At 39.3% G+C, this 17,170-nt stretch overlaps 1 protein-coding gene across 1 annotated transcript in view; it reads right to left on the bottom strand.

Moving 5' to 3' along the window:
* The window catches only part of LOC124157123, a gene marked incomplete at its 5' end in the record, with an annotated part of 137,085 nt that overhangs the window by 79,343 nt on the left and 40,572 nt on the right, over positions 1-17,170 (bottom strand). The window contains one exon of the mRNA XM_046531628.1: positions 360-440. Within this exon, the coding sequence (XP_046387584.1) occupies positions 360-440 (81 nt within the window). The remainder of the gene's footprint in view (positions 1-359; positions 441-17,170) is intronic.

Genomic DNA, 17,170 nt, shown 5'->3' with positions numbered 1-17,170 from the left:
AGAAGCTTGATTTATGTTGCCAATTCGGGCGCATTTTAATCCGTTTTCAGCGCGGCGATAAGAAGAGAGCGATCCATTTAATATCCACTTAATAATTATTTAATTGTTGACTAATAGCATGGAAAAGTTTTGACTTTGATAGATCTAATCATTCCCGGTATTAAATGCGGTAAACAGTCCTACTCATGGCACATTTCTCCATGAAATGCGGCGGTATAGCCCGCCAGCGACGCGGGTGGAATATTTTGTAAACCTATTAAACACATTTAAAGAAACACATTTAGAGTCCGAGAATCTTGAGAATTTGTACTTTATCGTTCTCGGAGCAGGAGATTGGTGTGGAGCAGGATGGTGCTTACCTCTGGGGCAAGGTCGGTCGATGGCAAAGCGATTGCACACGAGGTTGTCGGAGACGTTGACACACGTGTAACAGGTGACACCTGCAAAAAGATAAGAGGAAAGCGTGAGGATTGATGATGGAACAAGGCCGTAATAGGAGGGGGCGAAATGGCTCTTTATTTAGGCGGGTGACGTGAAATGGTCAACCTCCTGAAACAATGGGAACATACACTGGCCAGAGAGATATTGGGATGGGCTCTCCACGAAGACAATGGGGATTCAATTCATGCTCGTTCCAATCCAAATAGAATTTCAGAAATTCAAGGAATCATGAAATAAAAATTCAATTCAATCCAACACATCACCGTAGGCCTCTCTGCTTTTGGGTTAATATAAGCATAACAGCGTAATTTAAAATTATAAATACTTATCGAAAAAATACAGCCAAAGGTAAAAATACGAGTAAGATAGTGCGGAGAAACAATTATTTTTATAGTTAATGTTTATTATTTGTAGAATAAAAATGCCTATTTAATGTTAATAACTGATGTTGGGTTGCATATTTTAGATACCACTGCATTAATTAATGCTCTATCGGTGATTTCCAAATAAGGGATTTGATATGCGTGGCAGAGATAAATAGTATGGACAATTCTCTGAAAAATATCCATCAGTTCTATCAGTTATATTTTTATCGCATAATGTCTGGCAGTATAAAACGATTTCCAATTGGTTCAAACGATGTCAAGGCTTTGTAATAGATTCCTTCAAAGAGGATATTAAGATATAAATGAATATCACTATGTCCACTATGACCGGGTTTTGCTTTGAGTTCCCCCTGAAGGCTTACATTCAATTCAATCAAGACTAAGAAGATTATAGCTAAAATCAACCAAAGCAACAACAACGATTATATAGTTAAAGTAATGATTTGAAAACAATGGATCGGAGGCAGAGTTAGCGCCGAAAACACATCTATCCAAATATTCATTTACTTGGGTTGATAGCCAATTTTAAAATCTATACCTTCAATCTATCCAACATAAGTCTATAAAATGTGTGCCTATATATCGTTTATTCAGTGGTTGATAGGATCATGTATTGAAATATTCATAGCATGAAATGGAAATATTCAGTATTAGACAATATCTGGCAAAAATTAGGATTTTTAAAGTGTCAAAGTAATGCTCATGACAAAATAATTGCTTAGGAGCACGGTTATTATTGATGATATTCAGTCGGTAATAGGTCTATCTGCTTTATACTTTCGATGAAGTTTAACGGGATTATGAGATTCAACTTACTCACCCTCACGGGACTTCTGAAACGTTCTTTTGGCCTCAGAAAGAAAATCTCTGCCCTGTACCAGTAGCTAGTCTTCTAGGTATTGTAAATTCACCGGAAACAAGCTCCTACAAATAGGTAAGGCATGGAGCACTTTTAAAAATTCAATATAAATTTTAGTGTGAGAAGTCTTTTGTTTCTAAATGGTATTGTTGGACTATCACTAATTTAGAAGGCATAGTTTTTGTAACATGAACAGATGCATGGCTGTTGAAATCTTACTCAGTAGCTATTCTATATAAATTTATTACACCTTCTGGACAAAATAAAATTAACCCTCGCCTTTACGTTTAGTGTTATCATAGACATTGTTAGTTTCCTTGTTCTAAGTAGTTATCATTTCTTATTTCTTACCACAAAATGTAAAATTTTGTGCATAAAAATATATATTAGTACCTATAGATCCAAATCAATAACGTATTTTTACGTTTTAATTTAAAGGTTGTGGAATTTGTAAGGAAGTACCTGCTGTATATATCTATTGAAATATTTTGGTTAGACGAAGTATTGAAGTGGAATTAGAAAACTTATTACGCAGAATAATAATGTTTATTGTTACTATACAATGATTCATACTCGTAAGTACCGTTATGATTGTATTATCATAGGAGAGGAGGAGAAAAAATATCTTAAAACAACTTGATCTAAGAAAGTCATTCATCTATGGTAGTTGGATACGCAGGGTGCCTGAAAAAATCTAGATTTTTATCCTAAATTTTAATTGTTTTGTTCTGCGATGAAATTCATGAGCCCTGTGCAAAGTGTTTCTGAGCGTCTCTTCCCGCCCGGACTTTCAATATTCTTCCGATTCACTTCTCCTCTTTCCTTTACACTTCACGCCTGAGTGAGCGCCCGCCAAAAAGACTGAGGAGAGATATTTGGAACTGGAATAAAAATAAGGGAAAATTCTGTGGTTGCCGTGAAATTCTTTCCGGCCTCACCCCAGATCCAATTTCCGTTCAACATTTGGGAAAAATTGATGAAGACATCATCAAATGCTCCTCAGTTTCCTTCCTCAGCGTCTAGGATCATTATCCGATATAACGTTTAAGGATGGGTTTATTTTCACATAAAAGCAATCCTTACCACCCGTGGTTCGCATTTTTATCTTAATTATTACAAATATTCTTACGTAGAATCGAAAAAGAATACAATGTTTTCACACAGACATTCTTTTTCAAAGTATCGGCTGATTGAGCTAAGAATATATTCTGAAACGTGTCTTGGTTTTATCGCCAAAAGTGTCCATATTTGTTCAAAGAAAAATCTTAATAGGATAAAACAAATCTGAAATTGCTTCTTGAAATTTCTATTTCTGATTGCTCCTAAACTCATTGAAAATAATCGAAAAAACAAAATTATGGCAATATCTTGGTAGCTCGGGCTGCGCTGCGAAGAGTCGATGTAATTGTCAGTTGCCCGGTCGGATACCTTGAATTTTAATCAATAAATTTGGTTTTACTCATTAAAAAAATTTATAATAAGTTTGTGTTTCGTATAGTTCTGTTTATTTATATAATCTAGCAAACCCTGTGTGCTTACACCACAAGATGCATAAGTTTAGGTAGAGGAATAATTTTGCCCTACTATATTCTCAAAAGAATTGAAAGAGCTGAGAGTCCTTTTTTTGCTGCGGAAAATTTGAATATTTAAGTATCAGCATTCACATACAAGCTGAGCACTTGAGATTTAATGAATGACCTTTGAGTTAGGCATCCATAGCGTAGCTGAGCATGACAAGAGATAACCGCGCAACCCGGAAGAGAAAATATAAATGCTGGAAAGAGGGCTGAAGAGATTCCGGGAGTTTGCAACTGCGGTCCGCGCCAAATTGTTGAGAAAAATTGAGGTACCCTTTTAAATATTCATCATTTTCACGGAAGCTGAGTTTCAAAAAGGTCCGCGTGGCCTAATCTAATCTTAAGCGCGCGTTACACGCTAAAATGTCAAAAACCTCGCCTCATACATTTCTTTTCTCCCACTGAGGAGTCCGTAAAATATAGCCAAGTACTCGAGGCAGAGCCATTTCAAAGAGTTTCGTTGAAAACTCTCAATGTTACGTATATTTTTCCACGTTTTTTAGACTCACATAGACACTTGCGAAAATTGCTCTCTCCGTGAAAGAAATTTTTTTATGAGCCAACCCTGGTTTCTCCTGCGTATAAAATGGCTGCATTGTATTTTAAACCAATTTTTTTGCAACATTAAAACCTCGTTTTAGTGCCTGAAGGTGTTTTATATAATGGTCTGTGTAATGTTGTGCTACAGATTAGCGAATCAAGTTGCCTATTTAAATGGGAAAAAATTGAAAAAAATATGCGTTACTATATTCACTTCAATATTCAGTGGAGTTCCTCTATTGCTAAACGGAGTTAGCGGAAAATATGGTCCTGAAATTCTCGCTAATTTCCAGAAACCTCGACTCTGGTTGTTTCCTAACAATACGCGACGCCTACTTCTGTTTCCTTGGACGTACATCTAAAGTGTGGGGAGATATGTAAATTCCTCCCTAATTTTTACAAATGTTAAGAAAATATCAGTCTGCAGACGCTGTAACACCCTGTAAAAATATTGTTGAACATAGCCATGATATATTTCACGGATAATTCTTCCCCAAATTCCACACAAATGGCGTATTCCTCGTAAAATTTTGATACCTTTGCACCCTGTGCTAGTATAGTATTCCAAATCATGATCTTATGTATGAGCACTTAATCTGGCAGATCTGCGTTCCTTGGCTTTTCCCCAGCTCTCTTTCGTCCGCGAATCTCTTCACCCTCTGTCCCTACTATCAGGTTCCGTTCGCCTCAGCATGAATGTATTTCGGCTTTTTCGCCTTCCGTAAAAAAATATTCACCGCGTGATTTTCTGCTTGTCAAAATTTCGTGATAAATGGCTGGCAGGGAGGGTGAAGAAGTGTCTTCCTAACCTCAATGTTTGCATGAATTTCATCCTCCAACGGATTGCTTTGGGATGGCCTAAGCGTTACTGGTATCGATGCGTTGTTGTTCAATATCGGATGTTTGCTCTGAGCCAGTGAGCGCAAAAGAGAGTTTATAGGAAAAAATGGAAAATTCTAACAATATTGGACAAATATCACAATAGATGATTCTCAATTAGACCACTTAATTTGTTGACAGCCACAGCATATCTAAATGGATCGAACTCTGTAAATATATAATAACAAACGATTTTAATAACAATGCTTCAACTAAAATCTCAAATGTACGGAGATGAATTTATATCACTCGAGTGTCAAATATAAAGTTAATGCCGTACTTAATTAATAGTGGCCTGCAATGTTAGTTTTTTTCAATAAAATAAAAATTTAACTTAGGGAACATAAACGCTCTTACATCACCCATCTCATAACACGAAAATGTCAGTGTATAGCAAATTACGCTGCTATGTGGTTGGAATAGCCGAGGTTATTGCCCAAATAAATTCGCTGATACTGTTTAAATGCTCATTTTAAAAGCACTGCAGAAACAAATGGATAACACACCTGACCGGCAATCGGGAGAACCGGGTTCGAATCCCAGCTAATTCAAATACTATTTCATAGCTAACTTCATCCTTTGGTGTATTTAGCAAATTTTAAGGTGAAAAGATATATTTTTTCAGTTTTTACAATTTTCATTAGCACCTCCAAATTATAACACATTTTGAAGTGTCTGTGATAGTTTAGATAATCTGAATTGGACTGAGGATAATTTAATTTATTCGGTAAACATTAAGAGCAATGTTAGTAAATGACGCTAGTTTCGAAAAATTCATCATTACCTTGTGCAAATAATGAGCTTTGTTCTCCCACTTCACGTCCCGCCTGAGGTCACGTAAAGAGCCATTCCATTGTAAATAACACAATTGTGTGGCCGGAATGCCTCAGTTCGTCTCCTGGCGACATTCGCTTGCACCCGCCGCGGCGCGCCGTCATAAAATCCGAGAGGAATCTGGCGAAGTGCTTCCGTGCGGGCGTTCTCTCGCGGAGCTCTGTCCGTCTTTTGTCACGTACACGCTTTACAGAGAATGCTCGGGGCCTCCGAGAAAATGCATACTTCCACGTTTATGGCTTAAGTTACAGCACTAAGGTTTCTGAAACGAATTCGTACTCTCTCTCTACGCCCGCCTTATTCCTCTCCTTTTGCTCCTCTCTTCCATCGGCTCGTGAAAACGGGTCAAGGATCTCACTCCTCCACGTATTATGGCATCACGTGCCTCTGCTCTCTAGTCTTTTATTGGGCCATTATCTTTTGAATCTGCTATTCAATCACATCAATGTGATTTTTATGATCTTGCTTATTGCTATAACTTTTATTAGTTTTCAGAGAATAGGAAATTTCTTGATAATCCGTGATTTCACCAGGGGTGGATAAAAATTGATCCCATGTTTGTCATATTACCAATGTTCATGAGACTCATTTTATGGAATTTTTCCCGCACCCATTCATCTTTAACCAACCGGTGCGGCGTTTGCGCTCATCACCCTTGGAAGACTCTGACATTTTTTTCATGACACTGTAATTTTTGTTAGCTAAGGGAGGTGTAGTATAGTGAATCTCAATCTGCTCTTTTTTTAAAAAGGGCATGAATACGATTTTATCGGCTCCAACACACTCCTTCGGGACGGTACGTCCTCCTCTATGGAGTCTCCAAGTATATGACATTGAAGTGCCTCGCGAAATTAGCGGACTTATTTCTTGATTTTCATTGTGAAATTCGTGTACAAAGTTTAACTATAAAACCAAGCGTGAATTTTTACGAATTTGAGGACGAAAGCATCCAATTTTATACCAACGGAGCAAGGATAGCTCCAGGCTTAGCCACCGCTAGCCAATTGCCTAGCATTCTGTTTGTTTTTTTTCCCGTGGCACTTGACCCTCGCTCCGTCTCTAGGGTCCACTCCATCACCCCATAACCCTGCTGCTGCAGTGCCCTTTGTCCATCACAAGAGTCGACCGTTGCCCGTTCCTCTCCCACCTGCTGCAACACTCGACGCAGTTTTGGTAGATAGCAATTCACTCCGCCCCCGACCAGATGGAGCCACTGCAGGGAAATTGTGGCTGCGAAGGCCAAATAAAACGTCCAAGTCCCAGTTGTAAGCTCGGAGAGGGATTAATGGGTGAATGAGGGAGCAATTTGCTTCCGTAGACGATACGCCTCGGGGAAGTTGATCTTTTTATTGTGTGGAGGCAGGGAGCAAAGCTCCCTCGAGACCTTTGGGATTTCGATATCCTATCCGTGGGAGAGAATTATTTCGCTAACTTTCGAGAGTTGCAGTGTACAGCCTAAATTATACAGAAAGAGAAGCCGAAACTAAAATTTGGAGGTCTTGAGAGAGAGAAATATTGGTAAAAACAGGTTATTCGACAAGTGAAAACGGTTTTATTAGCTATTTCTAGTTCTATATAGTACCAATTTCGCTGTATAGTTGGTTTTCAACGCTAATTCATGGCAGTTGAGTATTTATATTTATTATTTAATGTAGACGAATACATAAACAACGTATTTATGTTACTGAAAGATAGCTGATGAGACGAAGTCATTTCTTTCTTCTTAGATTAAGAATGATACGCTTGTGTTTTTTATCAACTTCAAACGCAGTAACTGAACTGCATTTGAGCATTCGATACATATTTGGGAAAATATTCTCACCTATTACATCCAAAAATGAAGATTCCAATGCTAAACATTAAGTATTTGTTCATAACTTTTGATGAGAATTTTTATTTTATATGTGCACCTTAAATATGCAAATATGTGCACCTTTGCGTAAAGTCCCAGCACTTGGCGCTAGGGAAATTTTCCACTGCGCAACTTGCTTGCGCACCTACTCTAAGCGCTCTCTCGCACTGTCCTATGGCCAGCGCACTTCTACTCCGTGAAATTCTCGTTCTATTCCATTATTTTTCAAACTGGATTTAAACTACCTGAAAGGAGCTACCGTGCCTTTCTTCTCAGAAATATAATACTCAGAAATAACTTCATTACAATCATTTATTTCACTTTATTAGAAGAGGAGCGATTGTGGCACTGAGACTTCTTATATTTCTTTACAAAATCTCGAATGAATATTATTTAAAATCAACAAAAAGTTGTAAAATAAATGGAACTAGAGCGATGAATTAGTGATTATATAATGTGGAGGGTAGATTTACTCTGTAATTAAGTGAGAAGATGATCTTCTAATAAGTAAAACATTGTAGGGTTTGTGCCTGAAACGATTTTGTAAAGGAGGCAGAATAGGAAGGTAAGCGAATCCAAGCAAGAAAGCCTTGTATCCATTTCGGTTTTATTTCCATCATTTTTTCTGAGTTAATTTGAACCCCATGATTAAATAATCGAAGAGAGACAGCAGAAGCGGAGGACGTGAAAACCTCTCTTTGAGGGATAAAGTGTTTTGTGTGCGTGTGTGTGGGGTGGGGGCAAGCGGGGGTGAGGGAATGAGCGAAATGCGAAATAAATGAGCATCGGAGGAGAGGGATTCATTCATTGCGGTGGGTGGGCGGAAGAGAAACAAAAAAGGCTCAAGGAGCGAAGGGGGTGTTCGCGGAATCAGGTTTTAATTAACGTGGCGGTCGTCGCTCAAATTACTCTCCTCCTCCGCAGCCGCATTGACGCGGGCGGAGAAAGTGAAATAATGAGGAAGGAGGTGGGCGGAGGCAGGCGATAAGGGCGAGAGAGAAAGGGTGACGGCCAGGGTCCGGTGGGTGGAGCGGGGTCAAGGCCACGTAATGAGCGTGGACGGAAGACGGAGAGGGTGGGGGTGTAATTTGGGGGTTCAGAAGGGCACCAAAACGAATGGGGATGCTCACCATAACATTGGACGATGCCGAAGGGAGCTGAGCGATTCATTCAACCGCATCACTGCGTTCCTAAGGTCTTATTTACTGCAAACCCACCATATTTTCTCTTTCCCATGCCAGGTCCGTCAGTTACCTCATGTTCCTGTGTCTCTTTATTTACTCACCTACTCATTCCTTGGCCTTTCTTTCTTGTTTTTAGTGCGCGAGGAGTGACAAAAATTCTAGCGGTTGACATTGAGAATGCTCTAACGTAGTGCTCGTGCTGTGATTGATGAAAATATGTATCTTGGGATATTGGCAGATCCAGGATTGGGACACGGAGAGGGAGGGTTAGTGGGGGACCTAAGGGTTAACCTCCCAGCAGTAGTGGAGGACCGAACAAAATTACCATTTTATCTGGTTTAAATTGGATACGGATAGGAGGGGAGCCCTTCCTAGCCCCTCTGTGTATCCACCGCTGTCGTGGGATGCATTGTAACATGATATGGAATGGAGAGTTAAATTCATGAAATGATATTGATGCCATATGCATAATCTCAACTCAATTTCAATGCATTGAGTGCGTATGTCCTTCAACCTCTGGTTTTACAATCTTATGGGTTGCTAAAGTAACGTGTAGCTAACTCTAAGTGACAAAAAAAAACAGAATGAATGCCACAGTGTTGTATTGGGATACTCGGTGCTCTACGTGTGCTACCACTTGATGATTTTGTGTTCTTCTTCATTCTAGCATTCCAGGTTGTATGAAACGCGCAGTGTGATGATATCTAAAATGCCGTTAAAAATTAGATAAAGTGAGACCTCAGTCGAACGACCTTGAGCGGTACGTCTTTTCCGGTGTGTTAACATATTTACTCGTTAATCAATCTTTGTTGTACTACGCCGATGGAATGGAATTAAAGAAGATAAGTTCAAGAGTATATGCGAGCATTGCGTGACTGGAAAACAAACAAAACTACCACACCAGCACGGAAGACTCAGAGCAAAACGTCCATTGGAACTTGTGCATAGTGATCTGGTTGGACCAGTCTCTCCAATGTCATATGATGGGATGAAGTATATAATCAGCTGCCGCTATTATGTTGACAGAAATTTCCATTAATTACATTTAATAATGTTTTGGATATGCTTATTTGAACTGGAATATAATAACAAACAATTTAACAATTTTTTTACAATTTAAATTTTTTTACATCGGGATTGTTAACGAAAAGCGGGGTATGAGGTTTATTTTCCATATTTATGCTTGAGAAGAGCGCAAATTATGTTTCTACTACTTAATTTTTGTTTAAGAAAATATCCATCGGTTTTTTTACAAGAATACAAAAATATAAAATGCCGTAGAAAACAGTAGATGTATTTAAAAAAATGTTTGTTTTGATTCCCCATGTGTATTTCATAGCCATTCCAAAGCAACAATTCTCACTTTTGCAACGTTCCTTTCTTTGGATTTTGGGCGTCGCACAACCAACGCACGCTGCGAAGAGGAGATATCCGCGCGTGTCCTTTGGCTGCCTTCGCTCTTCATTCTGATTCCTCGTGTATATCGGCGTTTCTCTCCATCGCCACTTCCACCGCCGGTTTCCGCTCGTCACTCTGTATCGCAACTTGGAATCCCCCCTCCCTCCGTCGCCACGAAGCGGGAGGATGGGGAGGGAAATTAATATCCTGCCCGGAAACACGATGCAGGGGGAAGTGGGAGACGATTTTTGGGCACTTCAGAGCAAGGAACACATGTGCCGCTCTCCCCGAAAGCCCTTCTCGATTTTTCACCACATCTCTGCCTGCTGCCACCCGTCTCTCTATTTTACATATACAAGCACACACATATTCTAGCTCTCCTTCAACTCTCGTGGCCGTCGATCACGTATCAAAGGGAACACATCCCCTCTGCTGATCCTACTCCGTCCTCGTCGTAGTAAAAATGGAATTGTCATTGACATTTGGGACGCTACAGCGTGCGCATTACATAATATCAGTTATTCCAAGATTGAGGTTAAAAGATATGCCCAAGGCATTGGGGTTCTTGTCTTGGGTAACATATATAAAATGTTTACCACTGTTCCTAATAAAAGGTGCGGCACAACGCTTCATGCGTTGGTGGAAGGTGGTACTTTGGGAAGAGGATATACTGCATCGCCCGAGGCAATTTGTGAATTATAGTGTAAATTTGGATGTGTTTTGTGATGCCACGCCCTGGCAAGTCGCCTGGGTTATCCCGAGTCGGGATATTTGTGAGATATGGGCGCTACCAAAAGAGCTCCCGATTTATAAAGCGGAAAGTATAGCAGCAGTAATGGCACCAAGTCATGCAGTGGCCATTTCCCCAATTGGGACTAACATAATTGTATACACTAATAATATGTCCACTATGCATACTCTAAACAGAGGAAAGGGTTCAGCGTTTAAGAACCATTATGTAAAAGCTTTGTTTATCAGATTAATAAAGAGCCAGTCACAGGTTGTGACCTGGCGCTACGTCCCGACAGCTCAAAATCCAGCCGACTGTCCGTCCCGGACCGTCCTGCCTCCCTATGCCAAGTCGGCGGCCTATTCGCGGTCCGCTGGCTGGGTATAAAGTCAGGGCGACGCCTGGGATGGGCAGTCGTTTGGAGAACATTGAGCGTGAAGGACGTGGTGCCAGATCTCTCCGTCTTCTTCTACATCCTGTTCCACTTTTATACTTCTCAATATCCAATAAGGACTTCGAGGATTTCCCAAAATCTACTTATCTTTATTACAACAATAATTGATGCTAATTTCATCTAATACATTGCTCAGAGATAAACGCCAATTATTTTCCGGTCGTAGCATTTAAACTATTGAAAACTCTCCCAAACGAGACGCGCAAACCTCTCAAAACACATGCGTCATTTATTAATTATTCATATTTATTTGCAGTTAAATTGACTTTTTTTTAATATGTAAGTATTGCCAGGTATATTCTACCTTTGTTAAAAGCGGCCCGGATACATATAATTAACTAACCAGCTGAGCGAAGAATATATTTTCCATTTTTTTCAGGCCCCAGCCTTTAATTTATTGAAAACTCTCCTAAACGAGATTTTACTGTTAATTTTCAAAGCCTTTCGAGACATAAGAGCATTTTACTTTTTACCTGTATCAATTTGCTTTACCATTCACTTTTTACGTAAATTCTTGTGCGCTGATTGCTCCAATCTCACCGTAATTGGTTGTTATCGGAATTTCTGACTCTTTGTTTTTGGATTTCTTGCAGTACCTAAGTATTGACTATCATCGGGGCTTTCTATTTTCGATGTAAATTAATTGCCACTGAGCACGATTTTCAATATGATTTTAATCACTTGTTGGGTAATTAAACTTTAAATCGCAGTATTTTTTGCTCTGAGTGGCTTTTAGTTCGAAATTGAAGAAATTATTTTCAGACCCTCACTCTCCATTCCACCTTCTCCATGCATCTCACCTTTCCCCTCTTCATACCTCCGTCTTCCTCCATACGTCCACATATCCATGTATTTTTTACCTCTTTTATCTCTCTACCTATTCTATTTATATTTTTGCATATTAACCTCCTCAAATCGCACTTCCATTTTGCTTCTCTTTCCCTTTAATCTTAAGCCTGTCTGCACTCCTTAATTCCACCTTGCAAATCACCGGAACATCCGCATTGTCTCCTTAAAAATTTCCCAAAATCTACTTGAACACTAAGAACGATGTTTATTTCATTTGCTACCGCGATCAGTAAGATACATTTACCATGTCATTTCAAGGCAGTAGCCTTTAATATACTTTCAATGCTCCTTAAAACAATTTTAAATAATTGTTGACATTTTTAAGCATTTCATTCACAAATATATATTTTTAACTACCTATCTTAGAGATTTAACGATGATTTACATGCATCGTTATTCCTTTGTTATCTGAGTCGCGGCATTCAGATAACAATTCAATTATTTCTTTAATGTTAGGTTATTACCATAACTACATGATTTTGATGAATACGATATGTTCCTTACACCATCAATGCTTGCGATAGTGATTCCCTCCCCTTGTAGCTTTCCCCCTTCCCTTGAACTCCCCCTTCTCCTCTCCTTTCAGTTCTTCTGATTTCAGAATATTTTAGGAACCAACCCTTATGGAATTTCAGCTTGATAATGACGCAACAGTGTCAATAACATGGCCAGAAATTACCTCTCATTGGAGTACATGTGTAACAAATGTATATTCTTTTCCAATCACGTGGTTCCACAAGCCAAATGCTTGGGCTATAAACATTTTTGTGTCTCGAGTAACAAGCTACACATCCTAACAACGAATTGAATCACTTGGGTTGACAGGGATAACATAGGAGGAGTCATGTGGGACTTGTCCGATGGCGAGAAGGGTGGACCAGAGGGTGGATGTGGGCCAGCGTGATGCATCGTGACATCGCCCTCCGCCCCTCCTCGTCAACCAATGGGAGCGTCTGATCGGATGCAGCGAGGCGTGAATAATTATCGGGTGGGCGGATTGAGAATTCCGTAGGCTGCAGCACAATGCATGTAATCAGGGCGGCGCGCAATGAGGGGCGATCATTGTAGCCACTCACACACAGCGCATGCATAAACCTGTCCACCCTCTCTCCGTCCCTCGGGGCCACTGATCGGCCTGTCTACTCTCGCGACTCGCTAGAGGGCAGGTCGATTACGGAATAGTTATCATGCTAATTCGCCCTGATCACTAAAACTATTTTCACGCCTTTGCGTCCAATACATTTTCTAACGCTCCCCGAAGCAACATTTTACCGTGGACATTTTTAAGCCTTCCAATGGCAGAAATATTTTTTTAATCGCGTAACTATGTAATTTAGTTCGCCTATAAGAATAAGTGTAGTGTGAAAGTTTTTATGAGTTTGTTTTGGTTATTCAGCGTACATTTTACGCGATTCCTCTCGCACGGAGCAATCAAATCAATCTTTTAGGATAGGGGTCTGGCATTGCGGATGAGGTGAAACTGCGTTGGTCGTCAGGAGCAGGAATGAGGTTTCAAAGAGTAAAGGGCTTATGCATATTTCATACGCAAGAGAGGATCTACTCTTAGAATGATTTACAAATATCAGGGGAATAAGCTATCCGGGAACGATTGGGGAAAGACTGCTAAATATAAAAACATTGGCGTTGTCTTGAAAATTACGAACTTAACGACTGCAAAATATTATATTTCAGTCTGGGAAACTTGCGATGGTTCTAATGCGAGCGCGTGACTAGTTTGTAGGACTAGAATACACGCTAAGTGGGATTCAGTGTTAAAATATCTCCAATGCGCAACTTTTTTCTTTTCAAGGTTTTTGAACACCTGATATCCTAACAGTTGTCACATGTCTATTGAATCGATTTTTGGGGTCATATGCAGGCGTTAATATTGACCAATCCGTCGAAATTTTAGGAATAAAATATAAAAGCAATAAATAAACCGAAGCAATAGTGAAATAGCTGCTATTTGTTGCAACACTTTCATTGCCTAGAAATTATGAACTAAACGGCTAAAATATGCTCTTTCACGGGAAACTTGAGATGGTTCAAGTGCAAATTGGAAACGAGTTTTTATTGGGACGAAAATTTTTAACGAAATCGTACTTTTAGAACAAATCGGCTTATCAAAAAAAAGAATCGCCACTGACAGTTCAAATATTTAAATCGAGCATTGACACTGAAATTTTATTATGCACCTACGTGCAAAAATATTATAACTGATCGTTTTGAAATGAAAGGTAGTTGTTGGACTTTTTCACAATTATTTTGATGCGTACAACGAGTTCCGGCTCACAGAGCAATCATGTATTTTGCCAATCGTCTATCGCGTCAAAAGCATCAAAATAATTTTGGAAAAGCCCTAATAACTTTCATTTCAATGCATAAAACTTCCACCATCTCACGACAGAATCAGTTGACTTTATAAATTATCTACTCTTCTTGAACTTTATTGGCAAAATATTGATTTTTAAAATTCATCTATTCACATACCTTTTTCCCGTGATTCCTTGGTATGGTGTAAATACTTCGAAAGTTTTTTACGTAAGCTAAACATGGAAGGGACAAGTCTTAACCAGCTACACACTGCACTCGTGCTTTGAGAGATCAACTAGCAATAAGATCACTGAGATAGTAATTTTGATATGTAGGTATGGTATCATTGCATAAAATAAATCAAATGCATTCAGTTAATATTTATCTAGTGATTCATATCTCAAGCTGCACCACAGGATTCTCAGATTTAATCTACCTCATATTGCGCGTGCAAGTGTCATGCCGTGCGGTCCTTGATGGCAGACTTAAAGATGACAAAAATACTTTGCAGTAAAAATACCTTTCTCATATCTTCGCGTCCCACTTTATATCCTCCAAAAATTTAAGTAACTGTTACTGAATTAGATTCTTCAAACTATCAAAACGGAAACCAACATCTTGTGGTAGTGTTTCTATGGCTGTCATTAAATAGCCAAGCAATAATACGTCACAGCTCACAGTAAGATAGTTTAAACACAAGCATAAGATAAATATATAATTATATTTATGGGAGAAAAACCTACCATTACAAAATTATGCAAAGAATTATTACCAGTATAAACAAACGGAATAGCTACACTCTAACGATACATAAGGGAAAATATATCACGTTGAATAGGTGTACTGCTAGGCTCGTCTCGCCAGCGCACATTCATATTCTACTCTCGCATATGTAGCGAGACACGGCGGTCGACAGATACACTTTATAAACGTCAGGTCGCAGCTGAAAGCACGGAAATAACGGAAGGGGCGAAAGAGGAGGAAACAGCCGCTTATGGACTGAGGAAGCACAGAAAACGAGATATGAGGAAGGAACGAGAGATTACGCGCAGAATGGAAAGAAGCCGCTCTCCGTTTTTGGGAAAAGTGATAAAAGATCGTGTGGTTCTCCTATGAATAATATTTCAAATTTTTTCTCGGGTTTTACACCGGTTGAGGCCTTTGAAGACCAACGTTTCGTTCAGTGGCTCCGTCGTCTTCTTCACGGCTGAAACTGATTGCATAGTTTGGTCCATGTCGAGTTTTTTTATTTTCGCTGGCAGAGACGTGTGATACCCATTGTTGACCACTCAATTCGAAATCGCTTCCGTTGTTTCATTGTTAATTGACTTCACAACCACTAAGACAGTTTCAAATGCACTATTTATCGAGTCACGGTAGAGCATCAGCCAAATATGGAGGCCGTTACTGAATTTATTTTTTTTGGAAACCCGATATTTAGTTTTGGACAACGGCAATTAATTGTTTAACAATGTGTCGTTCTCTGTATAAAAATATTTGGCCCAAATTTTAACTGGTGCAAGCTTTTATTTGGTTAGATATTTTAGCCAGACCGATTTTTTTTATCACGCTGGATTTATTATTTTATCCAAATTTTTTGCCGAGTCCGATGTTTTTATCGATGCCGATATTATTATTCCAGATATTAGCTATCAATATAGCCAATTATCGATATTATAAACTATCGTGACCCGATATTAATTCAAATATACATCCGTAACTTTCGATATCGCCAATGAGGACTAAATTTTATTGTATGCGTTATTATTCCAATAATGCGATATTCAGATGCTGCTAGCTGCATTTCCATGTGATGTTTCTTTTTCTCTATGAATAAAAATGTTTCACTCCTTTTTTTGCATGAGAACGACACGGTTGATTGAATATATTGTTGTATCCTCTCATAGGCCGCTGTATTAATTTTTTTAGTGAAAGTGCTGAAGAGTGAAGTATATTGAAGTGATTCTAACACTAAAGACTCGGCTCCGTTTTCGGGAGAGTGGGGAAGTGGGTCGCATCGCGTTGAGTAGTGTTCGGCGTCGAAGAGAATGAAAGAGAGGCAGACTATTATTTGGGGCAGTGGTGGTCGGGGAGGGGGTGAGCGGTGGTAGGGAGTGTGAAATATATTGAATAATATCGGGAGCGGGGAAAGGGTGGGGGGATAGGGGGGGGGAAAGGGTGGGGGATAGGTGGAGAGTACGTTTGAGTGATGGATTTTCAATGAAGGCTATATGGGGATTGGAGGAAGGGTGGGGGTGGGGAGGAAAAGGATGGAAGGGGAAGAGGGTGGGTTTGAAAAGAATTTATTGCTCTAGGCGTGGAAGCGAGCGCAAAAAACGAAACGCTATTCTATTTACACAAAACAACGTATCGCCATCCCTTTGTACAACTCATCTAAGGATTTTCATTATTTGTGAATAATATTTCACTTGATGGGCATTCATCTCTTTTGGATTGATAGGGTGAATTAAAAATGTTGTATTCCACAGTGGATATTAATGTCATCTATTCACTAACGTTGTTCCACCTGTCCTATCTGCCTATCTTCGAACCTCCCAGTGTAATTTATTAACTTAAAATATTTGCGCAAAAAATGTATTTTACCGCCTTATATCGTCAAATGTATAAAAAATAATCATGGTTTAATGGTCAAATGCAAAGTTTTTAATCATCACCATTTAAAATGGACCTCCCTGAAGTATCGGTCTCATCCATTAAATGCTTTTGAATTTTCAGCGGTTTCAAAATGCTTTTGACTCTATTCCTTCGGAGGTCGCAGAATTCCTTGCATGTGAGTTCGCTTTCCTTACCAATCCGTCCTTCTTCCCGTTCAAACAAGGGCTGATTCAATTTTTTACTTCCAGGGCGATTTTC

The sequence above is a fragment of the Ischnura elegans genome, chromosome 4 (assembly GCF_921293095.1).
Source record: "Ischnura elegans chromosome 4, ioIscEleg1.1, whole genome shotgun sequence".
NCBI lineage: Eukaryota > Metazoa > Arthropoda > Insecta > Odonata > Coenagrionidae > Ischnura > Ischnura elegans.
This window is presented reverse-complemented; position numbering and strand designations above follow the sequence as displayed.